The 27,108-nt window shown below is 46.7% G+C and overlaps 1 protein-coding gene across 2 annotated transcripts in view; it reads left to right on the top strand.

The window, feature by feature from the left end:
• The window catches only part of DGKG (diacylglycerol kinase gamma), a 185,912-nt gene that overhangs the window by 137,044 nt on the left and 21,760 nt on the right, over positions 1-27,108 (top strand). For both annotated transcript variants that reach the window (XM_006200997.4, XM_006200993.4), the window contains one exon: positions 16,721-16,898. In XM_006200997.4, coding sequence (XP_006201059.1) covers positions 16,721-16,898 — 178 coding nt within the window. The remainder of the gene's footprint in view (positions 1-16,720; positions 16,899-27,108) is intronic.

Here is a 27,108-nt window from a genome sequence, read left to right as displayed (position 1 = left end):
TGGACACTGTTTTGGGGGCTCAGAGACTCCAGTATGGGAGGTGACTCCAGATCTACCGCTCCCCTGCACACACCTGACCGGGGCTGGCTCAGCGAATAGGGCTTGGCCCAGAGAGGTGTTAGCCCTCCTCGGCTGGACTGTGTTGTCTGAGCCTCAGTATTCTCATCTATGAAATGGGAAGAAAGGGGGTTAGCCTACTTCCCAAGGCTAATATTCAGATTAAAGTTTTCAGTTTTTTTTTTTTTTTAAGCAACTGATAATGGTGCTAAATGCCTCATGGAATCTACAAAGCAGCCTCAAGTGGCAGGTGTCAAATCACCTTTCCAGAGAAAGGGGTAGAAGCTGAGAGAAGGCAAGAAGCTCACCTGAGGCCCACAGCCTCTGAGTGGTCAGGTCAGGCTTCAACTCCAGATTGGCCCAAAACCCAGGAGTTTCAGGGAAGTACTGGCGCTTCAGTCTGGAGCAGATTCTCAACCAGGTATGAGGCTTATCTGATCTGCTCTTAGTCACATACCTTAATTTATTTTAACATCTCAGGCAACATTAAAAGCAGGCATGAGGCTTTTACATGTATCAAAAAGCGAGAATAAAAAATTTGGCAAGTACTTGCTCTAGAAGCTCCCCTCTAGACACGCAGAGGAAGCTGGGAGAGCTGGTGCTGTTCCTCGGAAATGGGTGCTAGTATGTTGTGGGTGCCTCTAATGAGGATGCCAGCATGTCACCCACATGGCTGTCATCAGTCCTGGTCGAACAAAGGCATTCTCTCAGTGCTTCAATGTCCCTGACTCCTCTGCCCTTCCAAAGCTGCCCTTGATGTTTATTCTAATCTGATTTTACCTGAATAAATGGGTCGGGGTGGGGAGAGGGAGGGACACAGTGAGTCACCTCCCCCACCCCAGGCCCGGAATAGCCTTGCCTAGGTTTTGAGTTATAGTTAATAGTTATAGTTACAGTTAGGAGGAGCAAACCAGACAGGCTTCGACGCGAGCACTTATTTTATATGCTGTGGAAATTTTTCACTTTACTGGCTAAAAATAAGAACTTCCCAAATTCCTTGATACAGTATCTACTTTAAAACAATGTTCACAAGGGATGGCTTGCCAGCTCCACTAAGGTGAACCTCTGCAGGGGGAAAAGTAAGTCCAAATGTGGAAACTGCTCCCTGAAAACTTGTTATCCAGCATATTTTGGGAATCTCTGCACATCAGTTTCCCCTTTTTAAATGGAGGATTTTTTTAAAAATACAACAAAGCTTTGAGAACAGTACATCAAAGGCCAAACACTCCCATTTCCCCCTCACTTGGAATTAGTATTTGTCAGTATTTTGTTTTATTCCCTTCCAGTATCTTTTTAACCAAAGAAAGAAAATGTTACAGATGGAACTGAGTTCCCCACAACTCTCTTGGGCTCTGCAGCTTGCCTTTCTCACCCTCCATCAGATCTTGAGATCCCTTTGTGGTGAGGGTGCTAGAGCCAGTTCATTGCCTTTACCTGCTCTGTGAACACCCCACCCATGATGGGGAGGAGGAGCAGAAATAGTCACACTCAGACACTGCCGGTGGGGCATGAGTGGAAAACCCCTTCGGAGAGCAGTATGGCAGTAAACGCTGAACTGAAAATGCACTGTGGGCCGAATGAGCCAGCAGATGCTTCACATCCTAGGCCTAGAGGATTTCCTGCCCATGAGCTCACGAGGGGACGAGCACAGAGGTGCACTGCAGCCCTTTTTTATCACAGCAAAATGGAGCCATCCCCAAAGACTGGGTTATTCTAACTTTGAAAAAACGTGAGTGAAAGCACTAAAGGCCATTGAATTATACATTGTAAAATGGTTAATTTCGTGTCCGAAGAATTTCATCTCAATGTTTTTAAGTGTGATTTTACAAAAGGGGCATGTGCTTGGGATCCTAAAGCTGTATCATGAGATGGGCCCTGACTATGAGAATCCTAAATTCTAAAACTAACATTTAGCACAGCCATGTGCTGAATAAATAACAAATCAGATTAAGATTAAGCAGGTATCTTCGGCTACTCTGATCCAGTAAGATATCATTATTTTTCGTAAGAGGAAAGTCAATGACTTTACAGGTTAAATAACTTGACTGAGTTCACCCAGCCAGTAAGTGGTAGAAGAGAACCTGTGGCTGCCTTGGTATCCACCTGCAGTGTCGCACACTCCTAAATTAGAGAAGAAGACATCTTCAAGCACCTTGGCCTCTTCTGGCATCATCTACCCCTTCTCAGCTTGGGCAGGTAGAACCTTTCAGAGCTTGGAGTAATGAAGGTAGAAATTGGCCCAACGCTCAGCCCATCAAGCCCACCACAGTGATCCCAAGGGCGATGAAAACATGTTCATGGGGGAGGTAATGCTGAGATGAGCATTGCAAGGGATTTTGAGTTCTTAGAAAATAAAAGGTGTTTACCTGATCATGCATCAAACCATAGAGTCAAAGGCTGGAATGGGCCTTAGACATCCTTGTCCATTCATGGAGTCTGTTCCCTTCCTCAGTCAAGTCTGGTGGCTCCGTCCTCATGGTGAGACCACCCAAGGCAGCTCTTGCCCCTTCAGATGTCTTCTCCTTACCAATCCTACAGTTCTCACTGCTCCAGATACCTCAGCCTCAGTTTCTTCCTGCTCCCTCCTACTGGGTGCACTATATTCTTTTCTTGCTTATAAAAGTAATCTGAATCCATGGTAGAATATTTTAAACCACAGAGAAGCAAAAAGGAAAAGTAACCCACAATCTCACCAATCAGGGATCAGTTCTATGATAATTGTTTTAATGTTGGCCTTGTTTCAATCCTGTAATAATATTAGCCCTTGTTTCTTTAAAAGCAGGCCTCTGGAGGACCTCTGAGATTCTTTGAGTTTCTAAACCTTTATCCATTTTTAAACACAGCTCCATCCTCCCTGTTTCTCTACCTCTTTCAGCCATGCACTGTCTATAAGTTTCTTTCACTGATTCTTAAAATCTTTCAGCCTACTAAGAAGAAATTGTTCCTGTCAATTTTCTCTTTAAAAATCCCATTGTTTGCTTACAGTTTCTGACACATAACTTTTTCTCTCTTAAATGACCCTCATTTTATTCCCTACAAAGCATACCCCCTGTCGCCCTTCAAGCCTCCATGCATCCATATGCTTTTATTTTCTTGTTCTTTTCCATTTCCTTTGTTCTTTGTGAATTGCTTTGATTTTCTTTGTATTCAGACTCCTGGTTACATATACTTGGTGTCCCCCAAGGACTTTGGAATAACTTTCAGGGATGACTTCTCATGCCTATGCTCTCACAAAGCAGGGTGGCAGGGATACACAGCACAGTGGATAGACAAGGCCCGAGGAGGTCTCAGAAGACCCAGGTTGGGGTCACATGGCTCAGCATATCCAGCTAGAAGGCACCTCCACAGCGGGGTCCTGGGAGCTCTCTCGGCTAACCTCTGCCCCAACGAGTTTACCTTTTCTACCCTAAGGTCTCTTAGTGAATAACTTCCTCTAAGTTATGTCTACCAGACAAATACATCTTTTAAATATTAATGACCTGTGAGGCCCCGTCAGTAAGGAAATGTATTATTTCTCTTAGGCTTTTTAGATTATTGAAAAGAATTCATGATTTTCATCTCCACACTCAGGAGATTCAGGGACCTTGAGGGAAAACTATTCCAATCCTTTTCTGCTTCTGCAACTGGGTTATGAAACAGACAGAGAACATTACATACAAATATATCTCACTAGCTATAGTGGATTGGTCTCTGATTATCTATCTTAGTGAGGTCATAAACTTGCTGATCCTAGTCTTCTGTAGAAAAGGAATAAGAAGAGAGAAGAATTGACTCTTTCAGGAAGGGCGTATCACCTAACAAAGGACCAGATAAACTCTGTGCACACATACACATTATATCTCAAGTCCACCGGGATCTGGAAGTTCATAACAACAGTAGCCACTTAACTGAGCACTGACCTGAACAAGCCCTGTGCTGGCACTTTCATACACTGTCTTGTTGCATCCTCATAAGAGCTCTGCGTGGTGTGTATTATTTACGCATGGAAAATGAGTCTCCTAAAGACAAGTACTTCGAGATTAGCTGACTTCCAAGCCCATGTGCCATGTGTCCCCACCATGCCCTGGCACTTCCTGCAGAAGCTGGCTTCTGCATTACACTTCTGCTCTCCCCTAATGGATGTGGCATCTGAGTTGGTGGTGGGGCTCCCTTCGGGACTTAGCACATCACATCTACTAGGCAGTCAGCTGTCTGAAGCAAGGACTCTATCTTATTCATCCTGTATCGCCAGGTCTAGCACAGTACCCGAAATGAAGTAATTGCTCTATGGCTATTGGTTGTACAATCTGAACCAAAGTGTGAAAAATCCCATAATCAGTGTGAATGCGAACAGAAATTACTACCTGACCAGCCTCAAGTGATACCTGTTTGTTGGAAGCCACCAGCATGTAAGGGCCCCACCTTGCTCCATCTATGACACAAAGTGGGTGCTGGCTGAGCTTGCAGCCTGGCGCTCAGGCCTTCTCCTAACTGTGCGGTGAGTGGGAAGACTGGGAAGACCTCCCACGCCTGTCTCTGTGCTGTTATGGGACCTCTGAAAGTAGCCCAGGGTCTGGGACAACTGTGAACCTAAGACAGGAAATGCCAGAGTTCTCCCACCTCTTTCCCACCAGCGAGTGAAGACAGTGAGTGGGCAGAGCCCAAATGGCAGCAAGGGTGCAGGGCTGCTGTGGGGTCAGAGGAAGTGACTCCGAAAGGCAGAAGGGGTCTCCATCCTGAGCCCTGTCTCATGTCCCAGAAGCCTACCTGCCCCTGAGCCCTGCTGGTCCCTACGACCATCAGCCCAGCTCTGCCTGCAGGCAAGTTTGTCCCTTCAAGGAAGCCCCATCCACCCCAAGCTGGCCTGAGCTCCCCAGACAGGCAGCAAAGCCTGTTAATCTGCACCCAGCGCAAGAATCCTCAACCCATCAGGGTTGTTTTTTGGGTTTTTTTTTTAACTTGGGGAGAGTGGAGCAGCGGATGGGAAATGGCTTTGCCCTCCGTCCAACTCTGAGGCAACCCACCACCATGAGCTCTGAGAAACAGCAGTTTTGTTTTGGAAACTGGCACCCAGTGCAGGTTTGCTCCTGGAAATGAATTTGGTTCCCCCCTCCACTGCAATGTTCTGCTTCCAGCCTCTCTGCCAACACCCCCTTCCAGCTGCCCCTCTCAAAGGCACCATTGTGCCCACCTGGCACAGCAACAGAGGAGGGCTGAAGAGGAAGAAAACATTCTCTGCCCATGGGATGTTCTTAAGCAGGTTGTGTGTACATGGCTTCAATGCTGCATTCCTTGAGCCCACACATCCCCGCCAAGACTCCATCATCCTTGTCACAGATGGCAGCCACTTTCCAGTCTCACTGGCCCTCCATTGCTCACCGTCAGAGAACGCAGGGTGTGCAGCTAGTTGGACGAGGCTGGTGGGAGGGGGTCACAATGAGACTTTCTCAGGACAGCGCTTTAGCCTGCCAAAGCAAGGCTGAATGCAGACTCTGGATCTCTGAACTGGAAGGAGATTTAGTCCCACGTACCACTCAACAAAAAATGAAGACTCAAATCCCTGTATTCTGGCACATTCTGTTAAGTACACATCCAGCCTTTCCCTGAATCCTCCAAGGATGGAAAGCTCACTACTTTTCCAGAAGCCTGTTCCATTGCTGGACAGCGCTGACTTTCAAAAAGTTCTTCCCGATGTTGAACAAGGATATATGTCCCTTTCGTTGTCATATCTTTCCCTTGTCAGCCCTGAGCACAATGCTTGGAACAAAACGAGGCATAATAACTGTCTGTGGGGTGTCTGACGGAATTCTCCATCCTTTGGGCCTATTTCCACCCTCTGGGGACACACAGAACATGCCTTCCTGCTCCTCCGTGTGACTGCCCTTCACAGGGCTGAAGATCTATCTTCCATGTCATCTTCTATTGATCTTCGTGAGCTAGGCATCCCCAGTTCCTTATATGACTCAATGTACAGATTCATGACATCCTGACCACTCTTCTCTTGCCAGACTCCATTTTTTCCAATGTCCTCTTTAAAATGAAGAATCAAATCCCTGTATCTAGAATATTCCAAAAGTCGTCTCATAGGTAATAAAGCACAAAATTAACAGGTATTAGATACAGGCTGTGTAAGCTGGACTGTCTTCTTAATTTTTGGATGGGGGGAAGTAATTAGGTTTATTTATTTTTATTTATTTTTTAACATAGGTACTGGGCATCGAACCCAGGACCTTCTGCATGGTAAGCACGCACTCTACCACTGAGCTGTATGCTCCCCAGGACTGTCTTCTTGATTTCATCATTTGCGTCTTATGCAGGAAACCTGTAGGTTCATAAAGCCCACCCCAAACCTGGATAAATGTGGAAAAGAAGGACCTTCCTCAGTTTCAATGAGTCAGTGTTTTCCTCATCTGTATAAAAGAGGATACAAATACCAACACTGGAGGGTAGTAAGGACTAGACATAAAATATATGGAGTGCCTGGTTCATAATAGTTATTCAATAAATGATATAGTTTAATATTATCACAAAACATGAATATGTATTGGTATTTAACTGCCCACAACAGACATTAGCTCCTAAAATGACATAAAACAACCTCTGAATATAAGGGAAGCCACTGCTCTGTAAGATTTAGCCACCTGCCAGGCCAATTTTTTTTTTATTGAAATACAACTGATTTACAATGTTGTGATAGCTTCTGGTGTACGGCAAAGTGATTCAGTTATATATATATATTCCTTTTCAGATTATTTTCCATTATAGGTTATTATAAGATATTGAATATAATTCCCTGTGCTATGCAGTAGGACCTTGTTATTTATCTATTTTATATATAGTAGTGTGTATCTGCTAATCCCAAACTCCTAATTTATCCCTTCCCCTCTGGTAACCATAAATTTGTTTTCTATGTCTGTGAGCCTGTTTCTGATTTATAAATAAGTTCTTTTGTATCATTTTTTTAGATTCCACATATAAGTAATATCATCTGATATTTGTCCAGAAGTTTTTAACGTAGATAATACTGGACTGTCTTTCTAGCAATGCTATCACCACTCATCAACACTACTCGATTTCTTCGCTTTTCTTCCCTCAGGATACACATTAGATTATTGACAATAAAAACACTCTAGTTCTTCTCTAGGGAAAACAGACAGTGTAGTTTGCCCTGACTGCTTGTCTTCACTCCAGTGAATTTCTCTATTCTGGCCACAGGCCCTGCGATATGCAGACATCTCCCACCTTCTCAGTGGTGTGCTGGAGCCAGCTAGCTTGCTGGCACATCTGTTCCCAAGTCCGCTTTCGGTGATGTCATGTTAGTAGCTTGAAACTGGCCATAGTGGGAGTATTTACACCGTGGAACACCACAATCAGAGCTGCTTTTGTCCCTGGAAATCCTGCTGTTAAGCATTGAGCAGCACAACACTGCCCCTAGCATTGACCCACTAGAGGTCCCTTGAAGACAGGGACTGCATCCCATTGCCACTCCATGCCTGGGTTTCTAGCACAGAGTAAGTGGGTTTGCATCATTCTTGGTGGATGAATGAATGCCTTGGTCTTCTATCTCTTGCTGTTTCCTTCATATACATTATGCCCTATGTGCCCTATTCTTGTTCCCAGCTGTTCAGATATAGATTTCCCTTATCAGTGATCAGAGGACCACTTCTTGAAGACATGGATTACCCTTCCATATGTCTCCCTAATCTGGACATTCAGTCCACTCTATTCAGTCAGCATATTCATCCTAGAAAGTTCTGGGAACTCATCTGGAAGTGAACACCTTAGTTTTCATTTGGGGATTGGTCTACACATTCTTTCAATTAAAAAAATAGTTCTACTGGGCTTCTGAAATGGATAAGACATGTCAGAACCATGGAGAATACAGAGCCATGTAACGTATGGTCCCTACCCTCTGGGAGCTTAAAATCTCCTGGGGGGCAGGTGAATATGCATGATACTAGGCAGAACATATATTCCATACACGACAGAAAAACAAAGCAAGGAAATTCAGAGAAGGGGAAGATCAGTTTCCATCTAGAGCACTGGGAAAAGCCTCAGTGAGGAGTCGGCTTTCGCGTTGGCAAGATAGGATCTTAGCAGACAGAAGAGCGCTTACTGGCAGTTTAGGTGGCGAGCACAGCAGAAACGGAAGCGAGCAGACCCAGCCCCGTGGCCCTGCACAGACCAGTTCAGGCTACCATCAGTGCATGGCCTTTGCTAGGGCCCAGCTAACCCTCTTCCTCATGTACTCTCCTCTCTCTAAACCACAGAGGACCATGGACCAGTGCCCAGGCTTCCCCACAGTCTAGCCTGCATTCCAATCTTCCAGGCCAGTTCACAGAGAAAATACCCTCCCCACCTACTGGAGCAGAGACCCTCCCACTGCAAATGGGCACTACCTCCGGCTCCTTACTCGGGCCCCTGTGGCTGTTTGGTGAACCAGGGCTTTTCCTTCGCCTGATACCTATCAGCATCCTGTTCCCTCAAACAAGGGGGTCGGGGACAGGGGGAATCTTGGTCAGGTCTTTATGCCGGCCACCCTCATGCCCTTACATATGTATCTGAGGCTCGGACATGGAACCCACGCATCAAGGGAGGCCACACTCGCCTCCTGCCCATCCCCCTCACAGCCATCAGAACTCTTATTGAAGTGTGTCTGCATGTCACCCACTTCTTCCTCAGCCCTCTCTCTTCCTCCCCACTGTAACTGAAATATGGTTTTCCCTCAAAATTGCCCAGGACTTCCTTACTTCCCTCCCCAAAAGACACTCACATACATACCGTTTCTTACTCCATAGGGAAAGAAAGAAAAGTAAGGCAAGGACTCCATATCATCCCCAGACCTGTGTCCCACCACCATTTTCAGCTCCTCCTCTTCCATTCTGTCTATTTCCCATCTTAGGCATTCCCTCCTTCCTCCTCCCATATGTGTTCTTCCAGCAAGTATGCAATGAGTATCTTCTCTACCTGAAACATCCATGAAAAACCTTTTCCTCAACCATATTCTTCTTTTGGATCCCATCGTCTTTCTCCAGCCCCATTTGCCACAAAGGCACTGGCTATTCTAACTCTGTTCCCTCACTACCACCCCTACTCACCCTTTAGTCCCAAGGTAAACCCTAGTTCTTGCAAGAGACAGCTGTGTACTCTAGGAGGCTCACTTACCAACCCTGGGCCTCGTTGTTCTCATTTTAGTAATCAGAAATTACCAAATCTAATGTTCCATTTGGCTTTACCATTCTAAGATTCTGTGGTATGGCTCTCGTCCAGCTGCCAAAATTCCTCTTTACAAATCACTCATGACCTCTTGGTTGCCAATCTAAAGGTCTAATTCCAGATCTGCTGGCTCTGATTAGCTTTATGACATTGGACCATTCCTTTCACCTTCTTAGCCTCCATTTTTCTTATCTATAAAATGAGGTAATTAGACTGAATGACCTTTCAAGACTCTCCAGGTCTTTGATTCCATGAGAACACAAATCAGAGATGAGAGATAGAGATCGATCCTTTTTGGAAAATGGAAAGGAAGAGTTCATGGAGAAAATGGCATTTGTAGAGATCTGGAAGTACAGAAAGGATGCTAGGGTGTCCTTAAAGGTATCCTACCACTAAGGACTGTAATAATGGGTACAGGCAAGGATCACTACCCATTGACTAAGAACTCTGTAATGGACGATTCAGGCTGAAAATACCTGAACCCATTAACCAACCTGAACATCACCAAAAAAGGAGACAAGCAAACTATGTGCCTCCTGATGAGATGCAGCAGGAAACACACTGATAAAGTACTCTTGCCAAAAAATCACCCCTGAATCTGATCAAGCCTCCAGATCTAAAAGTACCAATTAAATGAAAAGAGAGGAGATGGGCTGGGAATATGTTTAAAAGACAGCTCAGAGATGCAATCAGCAAAGTTCAGAATCTGGAAAATGCTACACAGCCTTCCTTCTCAAAGTGTAGCTCATCACACACGCCGCATCAGTATCACCAGGGAGCATGTAGAAATGCAGAGTCTTAGGCCACCTCTCCTGAATCAGAATCTGCATTTTAATCATCCTGAACTGATCTGTATGCACGTTAAAGTTTAAAAAGCACTGTTCTACAGGACAAATGACCCATTTCCTTCAATAAATGTTAAAAGACAAGGGTGAAAAGGATAGGGAATTTATAGATCAAAAGAAACCTAAAAGACATAACAACCAAATTCAATCTGTAGAACTTTCAGACATACCAATTATTTTTTTAAATGAAACTATCAAGGAAATTTGAACAATTACTGGATATTTATCACTATTAAAGAAAATTGGGGTAATTCTTTTTTTTTCAGAGTTATCATTTAAAGACGCATAAGTATTTATAGATGAAATGACAGAATATCAGAGATTTGCTGATGTTCAATATGATGGTGGGGAAATGAACTAGGTAGAGTTAAAACAAGATTAGCTGTGAGCTGCAAATTGCTGAAGCTGAGATTTGGGAGTACATGGGATTTATTATTCTGTTTTCCTGTATGTTTGGAAATACCCATAATAAAAAGATTTCTTTTTAAGAAAGTCCAAGAGAGAATCATCAAAGATGGGAGACAATCCCAAGATAACATAAAGGCAGGGAACCCAAGAAAGAAAGTTTCAAGGTGAAAGGGAACAAGTGCCCCAGGGCCATTGAGACCTGGGTTATGCTTTATAATCCGGCCTGTAAGAGGACGCTCCCCAGAGCAGGCACTGCCCCACAGCAGGAGTATGAAACAAAACAATCTGCGTTCTAAACCAGAGAAAATCGACGTAATCTGTGGCACCGTGAATCGAGGTTAGAAGAAGGGAGAATTTCCTAGTTGCTAAAAACTGAAACAGGTCATCAAATAAATTATGGGATATCCTTCTCTGAGGACCTTCAGAAATAGGATCGGCAGGGCTGAAATGGAGGTGGCCTCGCTCAGATTCGCCGCTTTTTTTTCAGGTCACCGAGGCCTGCAGCACCCGGGCGCGAAAAAATCCGCAGCCCGGGTAGGGAAGCATCAATGCCCTCTCTCGCCTCCTCGGCTCTCTGTCCCTCTCAGGGAGCACGAATAAGTTGGCAGGCCCTAGTTCGGCCCAGAATTTTGCAGATTTGGGGGATCCGAGAGATGGGCTGGGGGTTGGGAGGATGGGAATGAACACGAATTCCCAGTGCGTTTTATTTGCACCTGAATGCGCTTTGCGGTCCTGACCCAGGCTCTGGTTACCTACGCACAGGCCCTCCACTAAGCAAACAAACCACCCCTTAGCTCTGGAAGAAACCAGAACTACGGGTATTGGCGTCGTAAGGCGGGGACCAATGTCGAATGTTGCCGGCAGCTGGGGGCCAGCGCAGTGGGGCCTGGGAGCAGGCAGGCGCAAGCGTCTCCCGGCCTGGGCTCCTGCCTGAAGCGCTTCCAAGCGAGCAGGAGCAGGGCTGGCCTGGATGCACCCGCCCCGCCCCGCCCCTGCCGCGCCGCCTTGGACCCGGGCGGCCTGCGGTCAGGCACCTCGCCGCCCGCGCCCACTGCAAGCATGGCTCCGGGCGTGTGCGCGCTTGCTGCCGGGAGCCAGGGACAAGAGCCCTCTGTTTCGGCCCATACCCAGCTATAAATACCTGGGTTCCGCTGCAGTGCTGCCGCGACTTGGAGGCGAGCCTGCCAGCCCTGTCCTAGGGTAGGGATGGCTAACGGTGCGCGCAGGGACCGCCGCCCTCCTTGTGCGCTCCCCAGGAGCCCCTCGGTCAGAGCAGGGGGAGGAGGCCCATGACGTCATGGAACTGTTGGAAGATTTAGCTCAGGAACCCGCCGGGAGCGGCCCTGGGGCCCCTGTTCCACTTAAGCCAACGGTGTACTTCTCTGGGCCCCACTTTCCCAAATCTAGCACAGCAGCTTTCCACCTTTCCCGAGCCCTAAGCAGCCCTGGGGGTTCTGAAATCAGTGTGTGATGTCTGGGCCAAGAACCGCGAGGAATGGGCAGGCAAGTATGGTCGGGCAAGGCTCTCACTAGCATGGGTTGGGCCAAGAGGCCATTAAATGCTTCCAGCAAGGGCTCAGGTAGTGGGAGAATGATTTCAGAATTCAGAGAAAGAAATAAGCCTCATAGCACAGGTAATACTATTAACTGTAATAAGAATGCAGACAGTTGTGGAATGCTACTGCCTTCCAGAGACCAGACAAACCCTTGAAGTAGATGTTATTTCCCCGCACCATCCCAACCCCCACTTTACAGGTGACAAATTAAAGCTCAAAGAGGCTAAGGAACCAGCACAGGATCGCACAGCTGGCAAGTGACCGAGCCAAGATTTAAACCCATATCTCTTTGTCTCCAAGCCCAGGCATGCTCCTTCCAAGACAGGGCATTGCCTCTCGATTTTCAAATAGGTGCATTCCAAAGGTGGGGGCACCTACATCCTACAGTCCCCAGGCTTCTCCTGCGTCCCCCCTCGCCCCCACCCCCACATCTTCTACTTGCCCCAGTTTTCCTATGACTCGATGAGATAGTGGGGGAAGGGGACAATCCATCATAAAGCAGAGGGAAAACTGTTTGCACTTCCAGAGACAGGTTAATGGCTTACCAGGTTAATAACTAACACTCCTAGCTTGTTATAACTAGAGATGGAGGGAACAAGGTACACTTAAAATGGCAGTTGAGAAGAAAGGTGACTTTGTGGAATACTATGTGCCAAGGACCATGCTGTGCTAGTGGGTTTTTTTTTAAACAAAACTGGCACAGTGGCGAGATATAATAATACTGATACCAACAATGATGTGCCAGGCACTGGTCTAAGTACTCTACAAGACAGAGTCATGGTGGGAGATTTCAGTTATTCAAACAACAGCTGGAAGTTTAATTTCGCTCTAAGTCTAACATCAGCAAAGTCTCAATTTGCCTCACTGACTCTTTGGTCTCCAGAGTCTGGCATCTGACTGCCTGGGTTTGCAACCTAGCTCTGCCAGCTTGTGGAATGGAAGTTGCATAGCCTTGAGGCAGCACCCTAACCCCTGTGATACCCTGTCACTTGTGGGTAGCAGTGGTGCCTCCCTCCTTGCGTTCACATGACCATTCCAAGAGTGAATATAGGAGAAGGACCAGCACAATGTGCAAGGAAGCTCTCATCAAGTAACTACCAATATTATTATTATTACCTCTAGGAGGGAGGGGGCGTTTTGACCAACAATGGATAAATTGAGGTCAGGCAGAAGTAACTGCAACCAAGAGGGAAAGTGATTGTGTTGTCTAGGAGGTGATTAGGGTGCAAGAATTCAATGCCAGGCACGGGGTTGAACAAAGCTGGTTTCAGAGAGTTTGGAGAAAAGTCTGACCCAGTGAGATTCTAGCCTAAATCCTTAAATATGAATATGGGTATAAAGGGCAAAGGGATGGAAGATATTTCAAAATAAATTTCTAATAGTTTCTTTCAGGAAGAAAACAGAAAAGAGCTTAAAAAAAAAAAAAAGAATCACCATGACAGCCACAAGGAACTATAGGCTGAGCCCACGCTTTTGGAGGACTGTACACATATTCACAAAGAGGGTGTGAACATGCAGCCAAGTGTGAATGCACAAGAGCAAGTCAGACCCGTGAGCCTGGCTTTAGGCAAGCTGAAGGGAGAGCAGAATGTTAGATAATGTTGAAGCAAAAAGGAACATGGATTTGCATGTCTCTGATAATGAGCATTAACGAGCATCTTTTCGTATACACCAGAAACTAACACAACATTGTAGATCATGTGTACTTCAATTAAAAAAAAAAAGAACATGGAAACCATAGCTCATTACGACTTTGCCATTCTGAAAGTTTTTAACTTTTCCCGAAAGAGAGTAGCCGTAACAAAAAAATGGAAGAACAGTTGATAAAGGTGGGTATCAGAGCCCAAGGTTGATCAATAGAGAACTAACTAGCCTTGGAAAACATACATTTGAATCCAAGTTGCTGGACAAACCTATAGATGTCTTTTCGGGGCCCCTTTGGTAAGTCTAGGAAACAGAGTGAGTTCTATCCAATGAGAGGCAAACAGACAAATGTCTCAGTTTTTTAAAAAGGAGAAAAGGATACATTCTGGAAACCACAGACAGCTGCACTTCATCATAATCCCTAGCAAGATTCTGGAATAAATTATTAACCAAGTAGTTGCCCTTTACATGTATTAGTGACTTAATATAAGTTCTCTTATTCCTTTTCTGATAGAGGTGGTAGGGTGGTCATTCAGGAAATGCTGTTTGATCTCAGCACAGTGTCTTATGTTTTAATAGAAAAAGCACAGAATTGAGGTCTGCAGGCCTGGATGCTAGCCTAGCTCCACCATTAGTAATTTGGGTGACCACAGGCAAGGTCCTTAATTTCGCTGGGCGTCACTGATGAAACCAGGGCATGTTCTCTTAGTTTCCTCTCATCTCTAAGTTCCATGATCCCACCGTGTAATGAAAAGTGGGCTGGGTGACAGTCTGGTACACCCATGTGATGCACGGTTTCTGGTGTGTTAAACCGTCCAAGGAGAGGGCTTATTCCCTGCTTTTGCCCTTTATATACATGCATTAATGGCTTAATCTCCAAATGACAGGAGTTATGGCCAGGGTCATAGAATGAAGATTTAATGTAATCTAGGTGGACTGAAGAGGGCTGGGTCTGAAATCAGATGAAATTAAATGACATAAATGTAAAACCCCATGTCTGAGCTATTAAAAAAATACCTACACAAGCTTAGGGTGGAAATGAGCAGACTGAGAAGTAGATGTTAGGAGGAGGGCCTGAATGCCCAAGATGACCACTCATTCAGGCTGAAGTGATCCAGCCACCATTTCCTGCTAATAAAGAGTTCGTGCAACACTGATCATATTTAACAATAAGAATAATGATCATGGGGGACATGTGTTGAGCCCCTACATGGGCTGCCCACATTATCTCCTTTCCAGGGCATGATAGTGATCACACTATCACAGGAACTGCTGGGGCGCTCGCTGCCTGTGCCATCAGGTCCTGTCGCTGGTGTTGCTTGCAGTGCTGGGACCTTATGGAGTAGGAGAGTAACAAACCGTGGTGTGTGCAGAACAGGGCACCCAGGATGGAGGTCTGAAAACCACATCCCACAGGAGAGGCTGAGAGAATTGGCAGCCTGCAACCCAGAGGAGGCACACCCAAGGATGGTGTGAGAGGAAGGAGAGAGGAAGCAGTGGGTGAGCCTGAGGCTCTGCCTGCCTGCCGTCAATCTGTATACTTACATTTGTAGGATGTGTGACTTTGGGCAAGTTACTTAACCGCCACTGTGTCTCAGTTTCCCCAATGGTAAAGCGAGGGTAATCCTGGTAACTAACTTGTAAGATTTGTTATAAAGGTGCTAAATGAGATGTGTATACAAGCCTGCCTGGCAAATGGCAATGTCTAATGCACATGCATGATGATAATGATGACGATTAATGTACATCATCATGTGTCTGGTGGGCGGTCCCATGGAGGAAGAAGAAGGCTCATTCTGTCTGACTTCAGAAGGAAGAATAGGACCAATGGGCAGAAGCAGGAAGAGAATCTAGTTCAACAAAAAAGAACCTTTCAAATAATAGGAACTTCCCAATAAAGAAAGGTATTCCCAAGTAACCAGAGAAGCTCACTCTGTCCCATTTTGTAGCTGGGGAAACAAATTGTGGGGATTCTAAGATACCATAAATTAAGAGCTTCAGAGAAATCAGGAGGTATGCCATTATGAATAGCAACAAGCCTTTCCTTTCCTATTCCTCCTCTGTTGAGAAATCTCTGAAAGTTTGGATTCCTAGGTAACCTCAAAGACAGTGGATTTTTGCTGCATACTTTTGATTTTTTTTTCCTGCCTCACAATTATCAAGATAAAGAGCTTGGGTTTTGTAATCAAATACCCCAACTTTGAATCCCTGCTCAGTTATTTATCATCTGTGCAATCTTGGATAGTTTAGCTTACCTCTCTGGATGCAGTGTTTTCTTCTGTAAATGAAGTAACATTACCTCCAGTCCTGAGGAACAAGGATCAGAGCTAATACATTTCTTGCTGCATTGGTAAGCATTATGCCAAAGTGAGTTGACTTCATAGATATGTGAGACAGGCAAATTCAAGCCTTCTGGCCTTTTGTACCTGGCGGGGATGCGGGTGGTAAAGATTGGATAAAGAAACTGCTACATCAGCAAGCACGTATGCCAAAATTGCACTTACGATACAGATACAGGAGACGGGAAAATTCTGAAAGCTTTCCAAATCTTAAAGTCTTGTACTTCTCACAAGAGGAATCAAATAAGAGGGGATAAAGTGAAACTTTTCTGTCATTTGCTATATTTTAGGTTCTCAACTCAGCGTCCCACCAAATCTTCACAGTGGTTAGGGAGGGGCAGGATTAATGATAATGAGGTTGGGAACAATCTTACAGTTGTCTTCTGAACCATCCCTAAAGCCCATCTAGGATCTCAGAAGATTCCTGGAGCCTGGTGCTGTCTTCCCCAAAGCTGACCAGGACTAGCCCTCCCTCATCTCACTACAGTGGCCAAAGCATTAGGCCTGAGCAGCTTTGCCCAAGATTCAGCTTCTGACAGAGACCGGCTGGTGGCTGAGGGCCGGTCACATTCTTCATGAGAGCCCCCACCACACACACTCGCCCACACACACACAGCACCTTGGGTTGGGATATGCTGAGGACACTAACCGATGGCCTTTTCTCTCTGTGCCCCAGTGTGATGGGGTTGGAGTGGACCTGAGCAGCATCTTCCTTGAAGGCATTGCTATTCTCAACATTCCCAGCATGTACGGGGGCACCAATCTCTGGGGAGAAACCAAGAAGAACCGTGCTGTGATCCGGGAAAGCAGGAAGGTCGTCACCGACCCCAAGGAACTGAAACTCTGTGTCCAAGGTAAGCCAGGCATGAGGAAAATTGCTTAGGTCAGTGCCCCAGTGGGAGGGATGTTCAGATGGGTCTGTTAGCAAACTGTATTAGGTTCTACAGCCTTACAAGAACCTGGTGCTCTGGAGATACACTGACTCATCATCCCTGATGCTGCAAAGTTTATAACCTAATTGAGAAGAGAAAATTTACAATAAGGGAGCCCTAAATGATAATCAGTGATCAAAGTGGGACTCCATGAGGTTAGGAGTGACATGCTGCTTATGTCAAGGTTACAAGTGTCCTTCAATGACTAAATACAATAGTCAAGTCTCAACCTTGACCTTGCTCCATCTGTCAGCAGCATTTGACCCAACTGATCACTCCCTCTTCCTGGAAACGCTGTTCACGTGGCTTCTAGGACTCCACACATTTTCGGTTTCCCTCCTACCTCACTGGTTACCCCTTCTTAGTCTCTTTTGCTGATTCCCCATCTTCTCTCTAACCTCCTGATGCTGAAAGTTCCCCAGGCAGGATCCTCAACCCTCTTCTCTTTTCTGCCTGTACTCACTCCCTTGATGACCTCATCGTGTAGTGAGGCTTTATTTAAACACCACGTGAGTGCCGGTGACTCAGCATGTCCAAAACTGAACTCCTGATGTCCCTCCCCCAAACCTTCTCCACCCACAGCCTTCTCCATCTCAGTTGATGATAACTCCAGCCTGCCCGTTGCTTAAGCCAAAACACTTGGCACCAGCCTTGATCCCCTTTTATCTCACATCTCATATCCAATCCATCAGAAAATCTGTTCGCTCTGCTTTAAAAAAACATCTAAGATCCTACTTCTCTCCACTGTGTTCCTGTCACCTTGGTCTGAGCCACATCTCGCATCCTCTGTCCCCTGGATTACTGCAGATCCTCCTAACTGGCTTCTCTGCTTCTACCCCCACCACCCTTTACAGGTATTCTCCCTCCTGTATCAGAATGCCCCTGGGAAAATAGGTCTGCTTATGCCACTCTCCTGCTCAAAATCCTGCAGTGGCTCAGATTAAAAGCTAAAGATCTTCACATGGCCTAGAGAACCCCAGATGGTTTGGCCTCTAATTACCTGCAGATTTCATCTTCTTTTACTCTCCACCTCAGTGCCTCTGCCTCCGCCACCCTGGCTCCTCTTAACACAGCAGGCTGCTTCTGTGAACCCACTATTCTTTCTGCCTGAAACAACAAGGTAGGCTGTCTCAGAGGCCATCAGCTGGGCCTTCCCCTTCTCACTCACCAGGGTACAGAACAGAGCTTCCTCAGCTTTCCTAAAACTACTTTCAGCTCTACCCCTTACCAGCTCTTTCCACCAATGAACCAAATGGGACTCACTCAGAGCCCCTGGCAGTTCTGATTTCTCTGTGGATTAGATGAATGGGCGCTTCTGACCCCCAGGGATACTCCGTGGACTGGTGAGCTGGGGGAGAGAAGCCATATGTGAGGGCTTTGGCCAAGACCCCACACATCAGGAGGCAGGAGAATGGATTTGAATCCAAGTGCTGGCACAAATGTGCTTTTTGGCACCTCAGTTTTCTTTGCTATAAAACCAGCGTCTGGTGTAAAAGTTTTGGTAACTGAATGGATGGCATTGAACCAGATCATTGGTTTTTAAACCAGGCCTGCCTATTGAAAATAAAGAGGCCTGGGCCCTAGCCCAGATCTCCCTAATCAATCTCTAGGTTGGTTCCTGGGAATCTAAATTTGTAATGAGCTCCCTAGACAATCTGACAGGCTGCCAAGTTTGAGAACCACTTACGTAGACAAGTGTCCATGAATCTGGGTCTGGGTTCTTTGATGTCCCAGGCTGTTAGTCCTAAGGCTGGATGTGACCCCACCAGGGTAAGGAGACAAACCAGGCTGACCATCGAAGGGAGTGGCTTATTTCAGACCCATCTATTAGAGAACCAGATTGTTATATCTCGAGGCAAGGTCACCAAGAAGTGTCATCTCCACACCTCTGTCCTTTAAGAGAGGACTCGAGAATTTTTTTTTCTCTGACACCTTAAGTCCTTTTTATTTCACACACTGAAGTTTTTGATTTGTATAAATTATTAAACTGAGTAATGTTCCTCCTTTCTCCTTTGGCAGGGGAAGTTGTGGGTGCTAACAGAGGGTGGGGGAAGTGTTGGAGTTTGTAGAAAGTTCCTGCAAATTTTCCCACCCTAGTGTTCCCACCCCGGTGTTCCCACCCCAACCCCGACTCTGGCCTCTAGGCAGAACAGAATCTGGGTAGAATCTGCCTCCCCTCACCCAGGGCTGTGGGGGAGCTCTTGTTGAGGACATGTTCTGCCTGGGACTCAAGGACAACTGTCATCTTCCCCTTACATGTCTTACCATGTACCTTCCCCTTCTTCAGGCAAAAGTAATGTGTCTGCTGATCGCTCTTGACCATCTTGTACAGGAACTCTCTTCCCCAAATCCCCCTTTCCCACCCCAAGAATATGCTTTCAGAGCTAAAATGAAGCTACTTCCTATTCTTTAGATGAGAACATGAACTGATCAGAGCAGAGGCCAAGGAGGGAGCCTTGGCTTCTGGGCTTTGCAGAGACACCAAAGTCAAGCTTTCTTTCTTAAAGGGCCATGATCTCATTTAAGATGAGATGTTAATGAGGAAAAACTAAAGAGGCAACCCGTTTTAGTGGAAATGCATTAGCCTGGGGAGTCAAGAGACCTGGGTTCCAGTCCAGACTCTGCCTCTCACTAGTGTGTGATGTTGGGTAAGTCCTTCCACCTTCTTGGGTTTCAGTTTTCATTGTCTGTTAAATAGGCAAATCTGACAATCATGTAAATTCCTCTGGCGCGTAAGTTCCTTATGGCTTAATCCACAGGATTAAGGCATGGCCAGGTTTTGGACTCCTTGGACAGAATTATATGGCAGGTTTCTTCCTTCTTGAAGTGTGTTGGTCTCACAATTTACAGGCCAGTGGCAAAAAAGGTAGCGCTGTCTCTCTGCAGGCTCTTCATTTGTTGGGCTTCGTTACTCTTTGGCAATTTCACTGGGATGGGAGGTGAGAGAGAAGTCAGGAGAGAATAGCGGCAGGGAAGGGATTTATCATAGGAAGTATAAGAGGAAATGACAACAGAAAAGGTTATTGTCAAATCTCATCACAGATCATCAGTCTTTCTCCTTGGGAAAGCAACCCAAGAAAGGTCATTCCACATTAGCATGAAATGAGTTCTGTAAAAACCATTGGCTGATCAGAAAGCAAGATGCGGTACTGGGTTGAGCACCAAGCTTGCAGTCAAATGACCTGGATTTAAATTTAGGCTTTATACTTTCTAGTCTTAGAAACCTGGGGAAGTTCCCCAATCTCCCCGAGTCTCAGCTTCCTGATCTGTAAAATGGGGATAATAATATCTAGCTTGTTATGATGATGGATGCCACAGTACCTGGAACATAGTATGAGCTCCAACTTTAAAAAAGTGTTCTCTTCCCCTTTAATGTGATTTTATGTTGGGGTATACCAGTTGAATTCCTGATTTTGAAGTTCTCTTTAGCGTTGCCACCCACCTGCACTATCACTAAAAGAGAGCTCCTGCCAAATTCCAGCCCAGCCTCTGCCCTAGTACATTAAACTTATACCATCAATTGTACTTACTGTCTGCTTTCCTACGCCTTTCAGATTCTAAGGATAAAGGGTGGATGGTATTCATCTTTGTATCCCCGGTGCCTGACCCAATGTAGTTAGTCCAAAAAACATTGTTGGATAAATGAGAAGTACCTGGGCATTGGTTCTTTCTCGTTTTTAAAACAGCAATAAGAGTAGTCACAGATCATCTCTTGTATTTATATTTCATTTTGGCCTGCAAATAGTTTTGTATATATTAACTTAATCTGATCCTAAGCAGAAACCCATGAGCAAGGTTAGACCCATTCACCTCCATATCCCTAGCTCATAGTTGGGAAGAACAGAAGCCCAGAGCAGCAGCAGGACTTAACCAATTTATGTCCAGTGGTGGCATCAGAACCAAGTCCATGATTCCTGGCCTCGCCCCAAGTGGCTAGTGTCCAACTAGAAATTTTATTTAAGGTCCTAGTATGTTTATCACACAGGCCAGCAACTCAGAAAACAGAAAGCATCTATGACCCAGCCCAAGGAAAGTCTCCACATACACTTGGTTGAAATTCTGCTCCTCCTGCTAGGCTTGCCTCGACAGCCATCTCCTTCCTGGAGTCTATTGGTGGCACCTCTGGAAGTGAGTTCAGCCTCTGAAATTCTAGAGCACTTAATTTTGCCTTCTGTCTTCACAGTTCACTAATTAAGGGTTGCCTTGTTTCATAGGCATGTGTATCCTTAAATCTTTCTCCTGCCAGTACCTGGAAAATTGGGAGCTTGTGTTCTTCATCTCTGTGACCCCTTCAAAGCGTAACACCCTACCTGGTTCACGTTGTTCTACAGAAACATTTGTCAGAGGGCGGGAGAGGAGGGGAAGGAATCTTGCCCTTGGTCTGCCCCCATAGTGGGTGGTAGATTCTGGAGCTGGACAGGAACAGACACTCAGTGAAAAATCTTGGGGAAAAAAATAGTCTTATAAAGAGTTTGATGCAAATATTTGTGAGACTGAGAATTTCCTTTCACAGAACCATTAGAAATTCACTTGATAATTAAAGATGAATTGGCTGTTTCAAAGAAGTCAACACAAATGGCCCCTAGAGAACTTGTAGCTGAGAGTCAGTGTAGAGGAAGGGACTGGCCATTGAGCTAGGAGTTAGAAGACACAGGCCTCCCCATCACCAGCCGTGTGATGCTGGTTGAGTCAGTGAACCTCTCCAAGCCTCCACTGCAACCCTTGCAAAATGGAAACAATTATAGCCTCTCTCCCTCAGCAGTGCCACCTTGTTCTGAGGGTTAAATGAGATCATCCATTTAGGCACTTAGCAGGATACTCAGAACACAGGGTGCTTGATCAGTAGTAATCAGAAGTATCAGAGGTATAGCTAAGTGACAAGTGGAAGGTGATAAGTATGTAGTATTTAAATAAGAAAAGGGCCAGATTTAGAATTTCACTCTCTTGGCTTCTGCTTCAGGAATTCGGTCTTGATTGTCTTTAAATTACCTGTGGCTCTAACAACATGTACCTTTAGGGTTGTCTCTGGGCCCTGTGCTGCAGTGTGTTTGGCTACTGCTGCCCATGTGGGGTTCCACCTGAGCTGCTGTCTGGTGAAAGGGGGCCCAGTCCTGAAGCACCAAGGGCACACGTGGCTAGATTGGTCCCCGCAAGGTTAGGGAGCGAAGCCCCAGGAAGCTCTGCCATTGGTTCTCTCTGGCCCTGCCCTGGGTATTCATGCAGAGACTCCCTACACACGTTCTCAAACTCTTTGCTGAGCCTCATATCTGCCCCCATGCAGCCTTCTCCTTGGGCCAGCAGCAGCCTCGGGGCTGGGCCACCCACACCTGGCCCCTCTAGCTCTCTGATACTAAGGCCATGTTTCCCGTAGTGATTTCTTAGCCAATCCCACTTGAACCGCCACAGGGTGTCCTGGACAAGACTCTAAAGAGAGAGGGCAAAATCTCCCCGGACTTTCACTAGGTAATAATTTTTGCCATTCCTGGTGAACAAACACAGGGAGACAGCACCGTTGGTAGAATGTACCCTTTGAGTTAATTTCCCAGCCATGGGGACAGGCTTTCTGTCATTTATTCAACACACATCCGAAAAGCACCTACCAAGTGCCAGGTACCAGGGCATAACAATGAGCAAAAACAGACTTAATGCCTGCAGCCATTAGGGAGTACGGGAGCCAGGCCTCAGGAAAGTAATCCCACAGACAGGCAGGAAATTAGGATTGGTGATAAGGGCTAAGAGGGACAGTTGAGTGACTAGCCAGCACCCCAGCAAGGCCCGTGTGTGGCTCACAGACAACACCTTGCCAGCTTGGTACTCAAACCAACAAACAGGCACTCACACAGGAACCATCTTGGCAAATGCATACAGTCATCAAATCTGCTGCCCAGATGCCAGCCTCTTGCCTGGAAAGAGGAAAACCCTCCTGCTTCAAGATCAATTGATTCCGCTACTTTGCGGGCACAGGTAGTTTAGTCACCTGTGTGGATCGTCACTAATTGTATGGGTCATACCCTGAATCCCAAAGCCAGGGAAAGGGATGCCACCCAGCCATCGCAGACCCACCCTCGCAAGTGGGGAGCCAGAGCTCAGATGGGACAACAGAGTAGTCGTGAGCACCTGAGTTCACTGCTTCTGCGAGCTGTCTTCTCACTGGCGTGAAACTGGAACAGAAAGTGGCCTGTTGGGTTCAAGAGCTGTCAGGGTTGTAGGTTCCCGATTTTCCCATTAAAGATGGTCAGAGTGAGCAGTTGTCAGTTACTTACTGCTCATTTGGGTTGGAAAATAGAAATATTCCTAAAAAGTGTGTATTTCACAGAGGTCTCCCTGGCCAAGGTCTCACCTGAGGGGCTGAGACAGGGCAAGGCAAGTGGCCCCTAAAGAGCCTGGGGGTACTTGGGGTGGGGTGTGCACTGGGACTCCCCTTGGTGCTAGGAAGTAACCATGGCAACACAGTCATTCTTCTCCAGTGGTGGCAGGCCTACAGAGAGACTCCACTTTTCACAGGAAATCGCAGCTTTGTCATTCAGTCCTTCAAGCACCCACATTGAAATCAACGTGCCCCAAACCAGGCATTATCTTCCCACTCTTCACACACCCTCCCCTCTCCTAAAGTCCACTGCCCAGACCCACGTTCCCTGCCGTGTTGATAGCATCCCCTGTTGCCCAAGCTAGAGCCCCAGGGTCACGCATTTGCCCTCACAGCGGCTCGTGGAACTCTCCTGTAATTTTTTTACTTACAGAGTGTCTCTCCATCCCAACTGTGAGCACCTCAGCTCCAGCTGTCATGGTTCCTTCTTCATCCCTGTGCCTGGCACAATCTCTGAGTCCTTCAAAGAGCTTATTAATCTAGGTTGACCAAAAGCACCAGGGTCAGGGACACCTGGAGGGGTGAGTTAGGGAGTTACGTTTGATGGAATGGAGTGTGTGTGTGTGTGTGTGTGTGTGTGTGTGTGTGTGTGAGAGAGAGAGAGAGAGAGAGAGTGAGAGAGAGAGAGAGAGACACGCTGGTGTGAAGTGTTCCAGGACCCCTGTGCTGACATCGGCCTGTACAGGAGGCCAGTAGGTCCACCTCCCTCGTGTCCTCACCCTTCCCTTCTCCAAGCCGCTATGTGTTCCCAGCTGCCTCTATACCAGGCAGCTGCTCCATGCCTGGCAGGGCTGCCTGCTAGACTCTGTGGGTTAGGGCAGGTATGTTTTTGTAGCTTCCAAATGAAGGCCACCCAACCTGATCCCCAGATGCCTGTTTCTGTAGAAACGATGATGTCTTTGATGGAGTACTGAAATCCTAGAATCTCTTGCAAATTTAGAGATCATTCTGTCCTCTAGATAAGGAAAGTGAGAAGCAGCAAGGTGAAGTAGCTGGCCCTTGGCCAAACCCAGACTGAAATGCAGGTCTTTTCACTCACACAGGCCAGACCTCTGTCCCCTGAGGCAGAGGTTGGCAAACTTTTTCTGTCAAGGGCCACACAGTAACTATGAAAATAGTTAGGCTTTGTGGGCCGAACAGTCTCGGATACAAGTGTTTACCTGAACCACTTAGTGTGAAAACCGCCATAGACACCACAGCAGCGAATGGGCATGGCTGTGTTCCAACCCAACTGTATTTACAGACAAGCAGCAGACTGGATTTGGCCTTCGAGCTGTGGTTTGCCCATCCCTACACTAGAACCAGCAGCAAGGGCATCACCTAAGAGGGTCAGAAATGCAGACCCTCAGGCCCCAGGCCAGATCCACTAAAGCCGAGTCTGCCCGCCGACAAGCTCCCCGGGGATACACGCTCGCTCAAGCTTGAGAAGCACCGCGCTGGTGGGCTGGGCTGCTCCCCCTGAGAATGCCAAGAAGAAACTTCACAGATTAGAAAAAGGAGGGCCGGGGAGATTCATTGACCTACCCAAGTTCACACAAATTGGTGGAACTGGGACTGGAACCCAAGTCCCAGTATTTCAAACATAGAATTCTTTCTACCCACCCCAGCCTCCCCATTCCTGCCTGTCCCTCACCCCACTCCAACTCCAATTTACTAGAAATTCCAGCGAAGCCATCCTTCATCCTTCCTCAGCTGACTTCTGAATCAACAGGACTCTGCCTCCAGCTGTCTCCTCCCCTCCCCACCAAGGCCGGGAGGGGCGGGCAAGGCAGAATTCAGCCTCCCGGAGGCTGTTCACATCTGCAGAGAGAAACTTGCTCACACAGGTTCAAGCTGGAGTTAAACTCCAGCTTAATTCCTGCCTTAGTAGGTTTGCTGCTCAAAATAGAACCAGAGAGCCAAGGAACCATTCATTTTTCACATGCAGAAAAAACTTCCAGCCTGGCTCTTTGGCTGGCCTAGACACCTTTGATTCTTCCCTTCCCACTTGCCCCACCTCGGCCCACATGCTGACGCCTGTTCCCCTGTAGCAGCTTTTCAGCTGTTCGATATCCAGCACCTCCTAAGACCCAACTACAGCAAAACTGCCCGCTGGCCACACACTTGGCACAGCCTAAACATCACTATGCTTCTTGACCTGTTTCTCAGTTGTACAAGAAGTGTCCCATCTTCTTGACTAATCAATAAATGTATATTGTGCTGTTATTTACTGAGCACTTACTTATGGGCCAAGCCTGTTGCATATCTAATTATTTAATCCATTTTATGGCTGAAGACATTGAGGCTCATGGGGTTAAGTGACTGGCCCAAGAATATAGGCAATACCCAATAGAGTGGGACTCAAACCTGCCTTCAAGGACCCAGAGTGCTGCAGGTGCGGTAGAGGGTGCAGGCAGGAGGGTGAAGGGGTCCTGATCTCCAGGAGTTCTCAGTCTAATGCAAGAAATACATGTAGAACAGTCATGCTAACACTACATGATAGGCACACACCTTGGAGTGGCAGAAATAGTATCACTGAGGGGGGGGAGAAAAGGAGGGCCTTTCCTTAGGAACTCAATTCCCAGCTGCCCAGCACTGTGCCAGGCACCCAGGAGGTCATCAATAAATGTTTGCTATATGGCCAAATGATGAAGGAATGAATGCATAAATGAGATTGAATGTGTGTGTGCTAGTAATACTTGAAGCTGAAAAGGACTTGAAAAGACAGAAGGAAAGAAGGAGGCCATGAGCTACAGGAATAGCAAAAGGGAAGACTGGAAAGATGGGGACCCTTGAGTAACGTGCCACGGAGTGTATACGTGATCCTTTGAATAATGGGAAGAGATGAAGGGTTTGAAGCCAGGAGCAATAGGATGCGAGAGAGGCATGTGGTGTGGATTTGAGGAAAGGGAGAGAAACTGGCAGCGAGGAGGCCAGAGAGGAAGCTGGTGCAGAGCACAGGCTTATAACTCTAAGGCCTTGAATGGGACTCAGTGGCACAAAAGGGGAAATGGACAGAAGCCAACCGGAAGTAGGGGACAGACAAAAGGGACACTACCATGTGGATGACTCCTCCTTCCCCATAAATCATCCAGCAGGATCCCAGCTTCTTCTACCCACAAGCTCAGCCTTCTCCTGTCTGCCTCCATTCCAAAGCCCTCCCCTTTACTGGTGCTTCTGTTGGCAGAATAGACGCCTTAAGCAGAGTCCTAGGTCTCCTCCACCTCTGGCTGCAGCCAGCACCCACCTCTTCCTGTTTTCAGGACAGTTTGTCCAACACTTGTTAAGCACCTGCTTGGATATAGCAGTAGATGCTAGAAATATTTTGCATTCATCATCTCGTTTTAATCCCCTACAGCTCTCCTGAGAGACACTTTATAAGTCAGAAAATGAGGCCCAGGGAGGTTAACTGACCTGTCCAAGGCCACCCTAATTAGTGGACCTCGGACTGGCACCAAGGCCACGTATTCCAAACCTGGCATCCTTTCCATTCACACCACAGTACCGTCCCCCACTTCCCCTTACCCAACAACCTGGAAGAGTCACAACCCTCCTCTAGCCTTGCCTTTCTGCGTGTGCATGTCCCTCTGAGCTGTGATTCATTTGGTGGGTGTAGATCTCTTTAATGTACCCTCTGTGTGTAATGCCTGAGAATCAGGCTTGAGTTGAACTGGAAAATCTCACCGCTAATTGATTTAGTCTATTACATACACTGTACCTGGAATTGAAGCTTCTTGAGTGGGCAGAGTCATGCCAGATAATACACCAACTAGTGTTTGATCTTAA

This window comes from Vicugna pacos, chromosome 1, assembly GCF_048564905.1.
Source record: "Vicugna pacos chromosome 1, VicPac4, whole genome shotgun sequence".
NCBI classification, from domain to species: domain Eukaryota; kingdom Metazoa; phylum Chordata; class Mammalia; order Artiodactyla; family Camelidae; genus Vicugna; species Vicugna pacos.
This window is presented reverse-complemented; position numbering and strand designations above follow the sequence as displayed.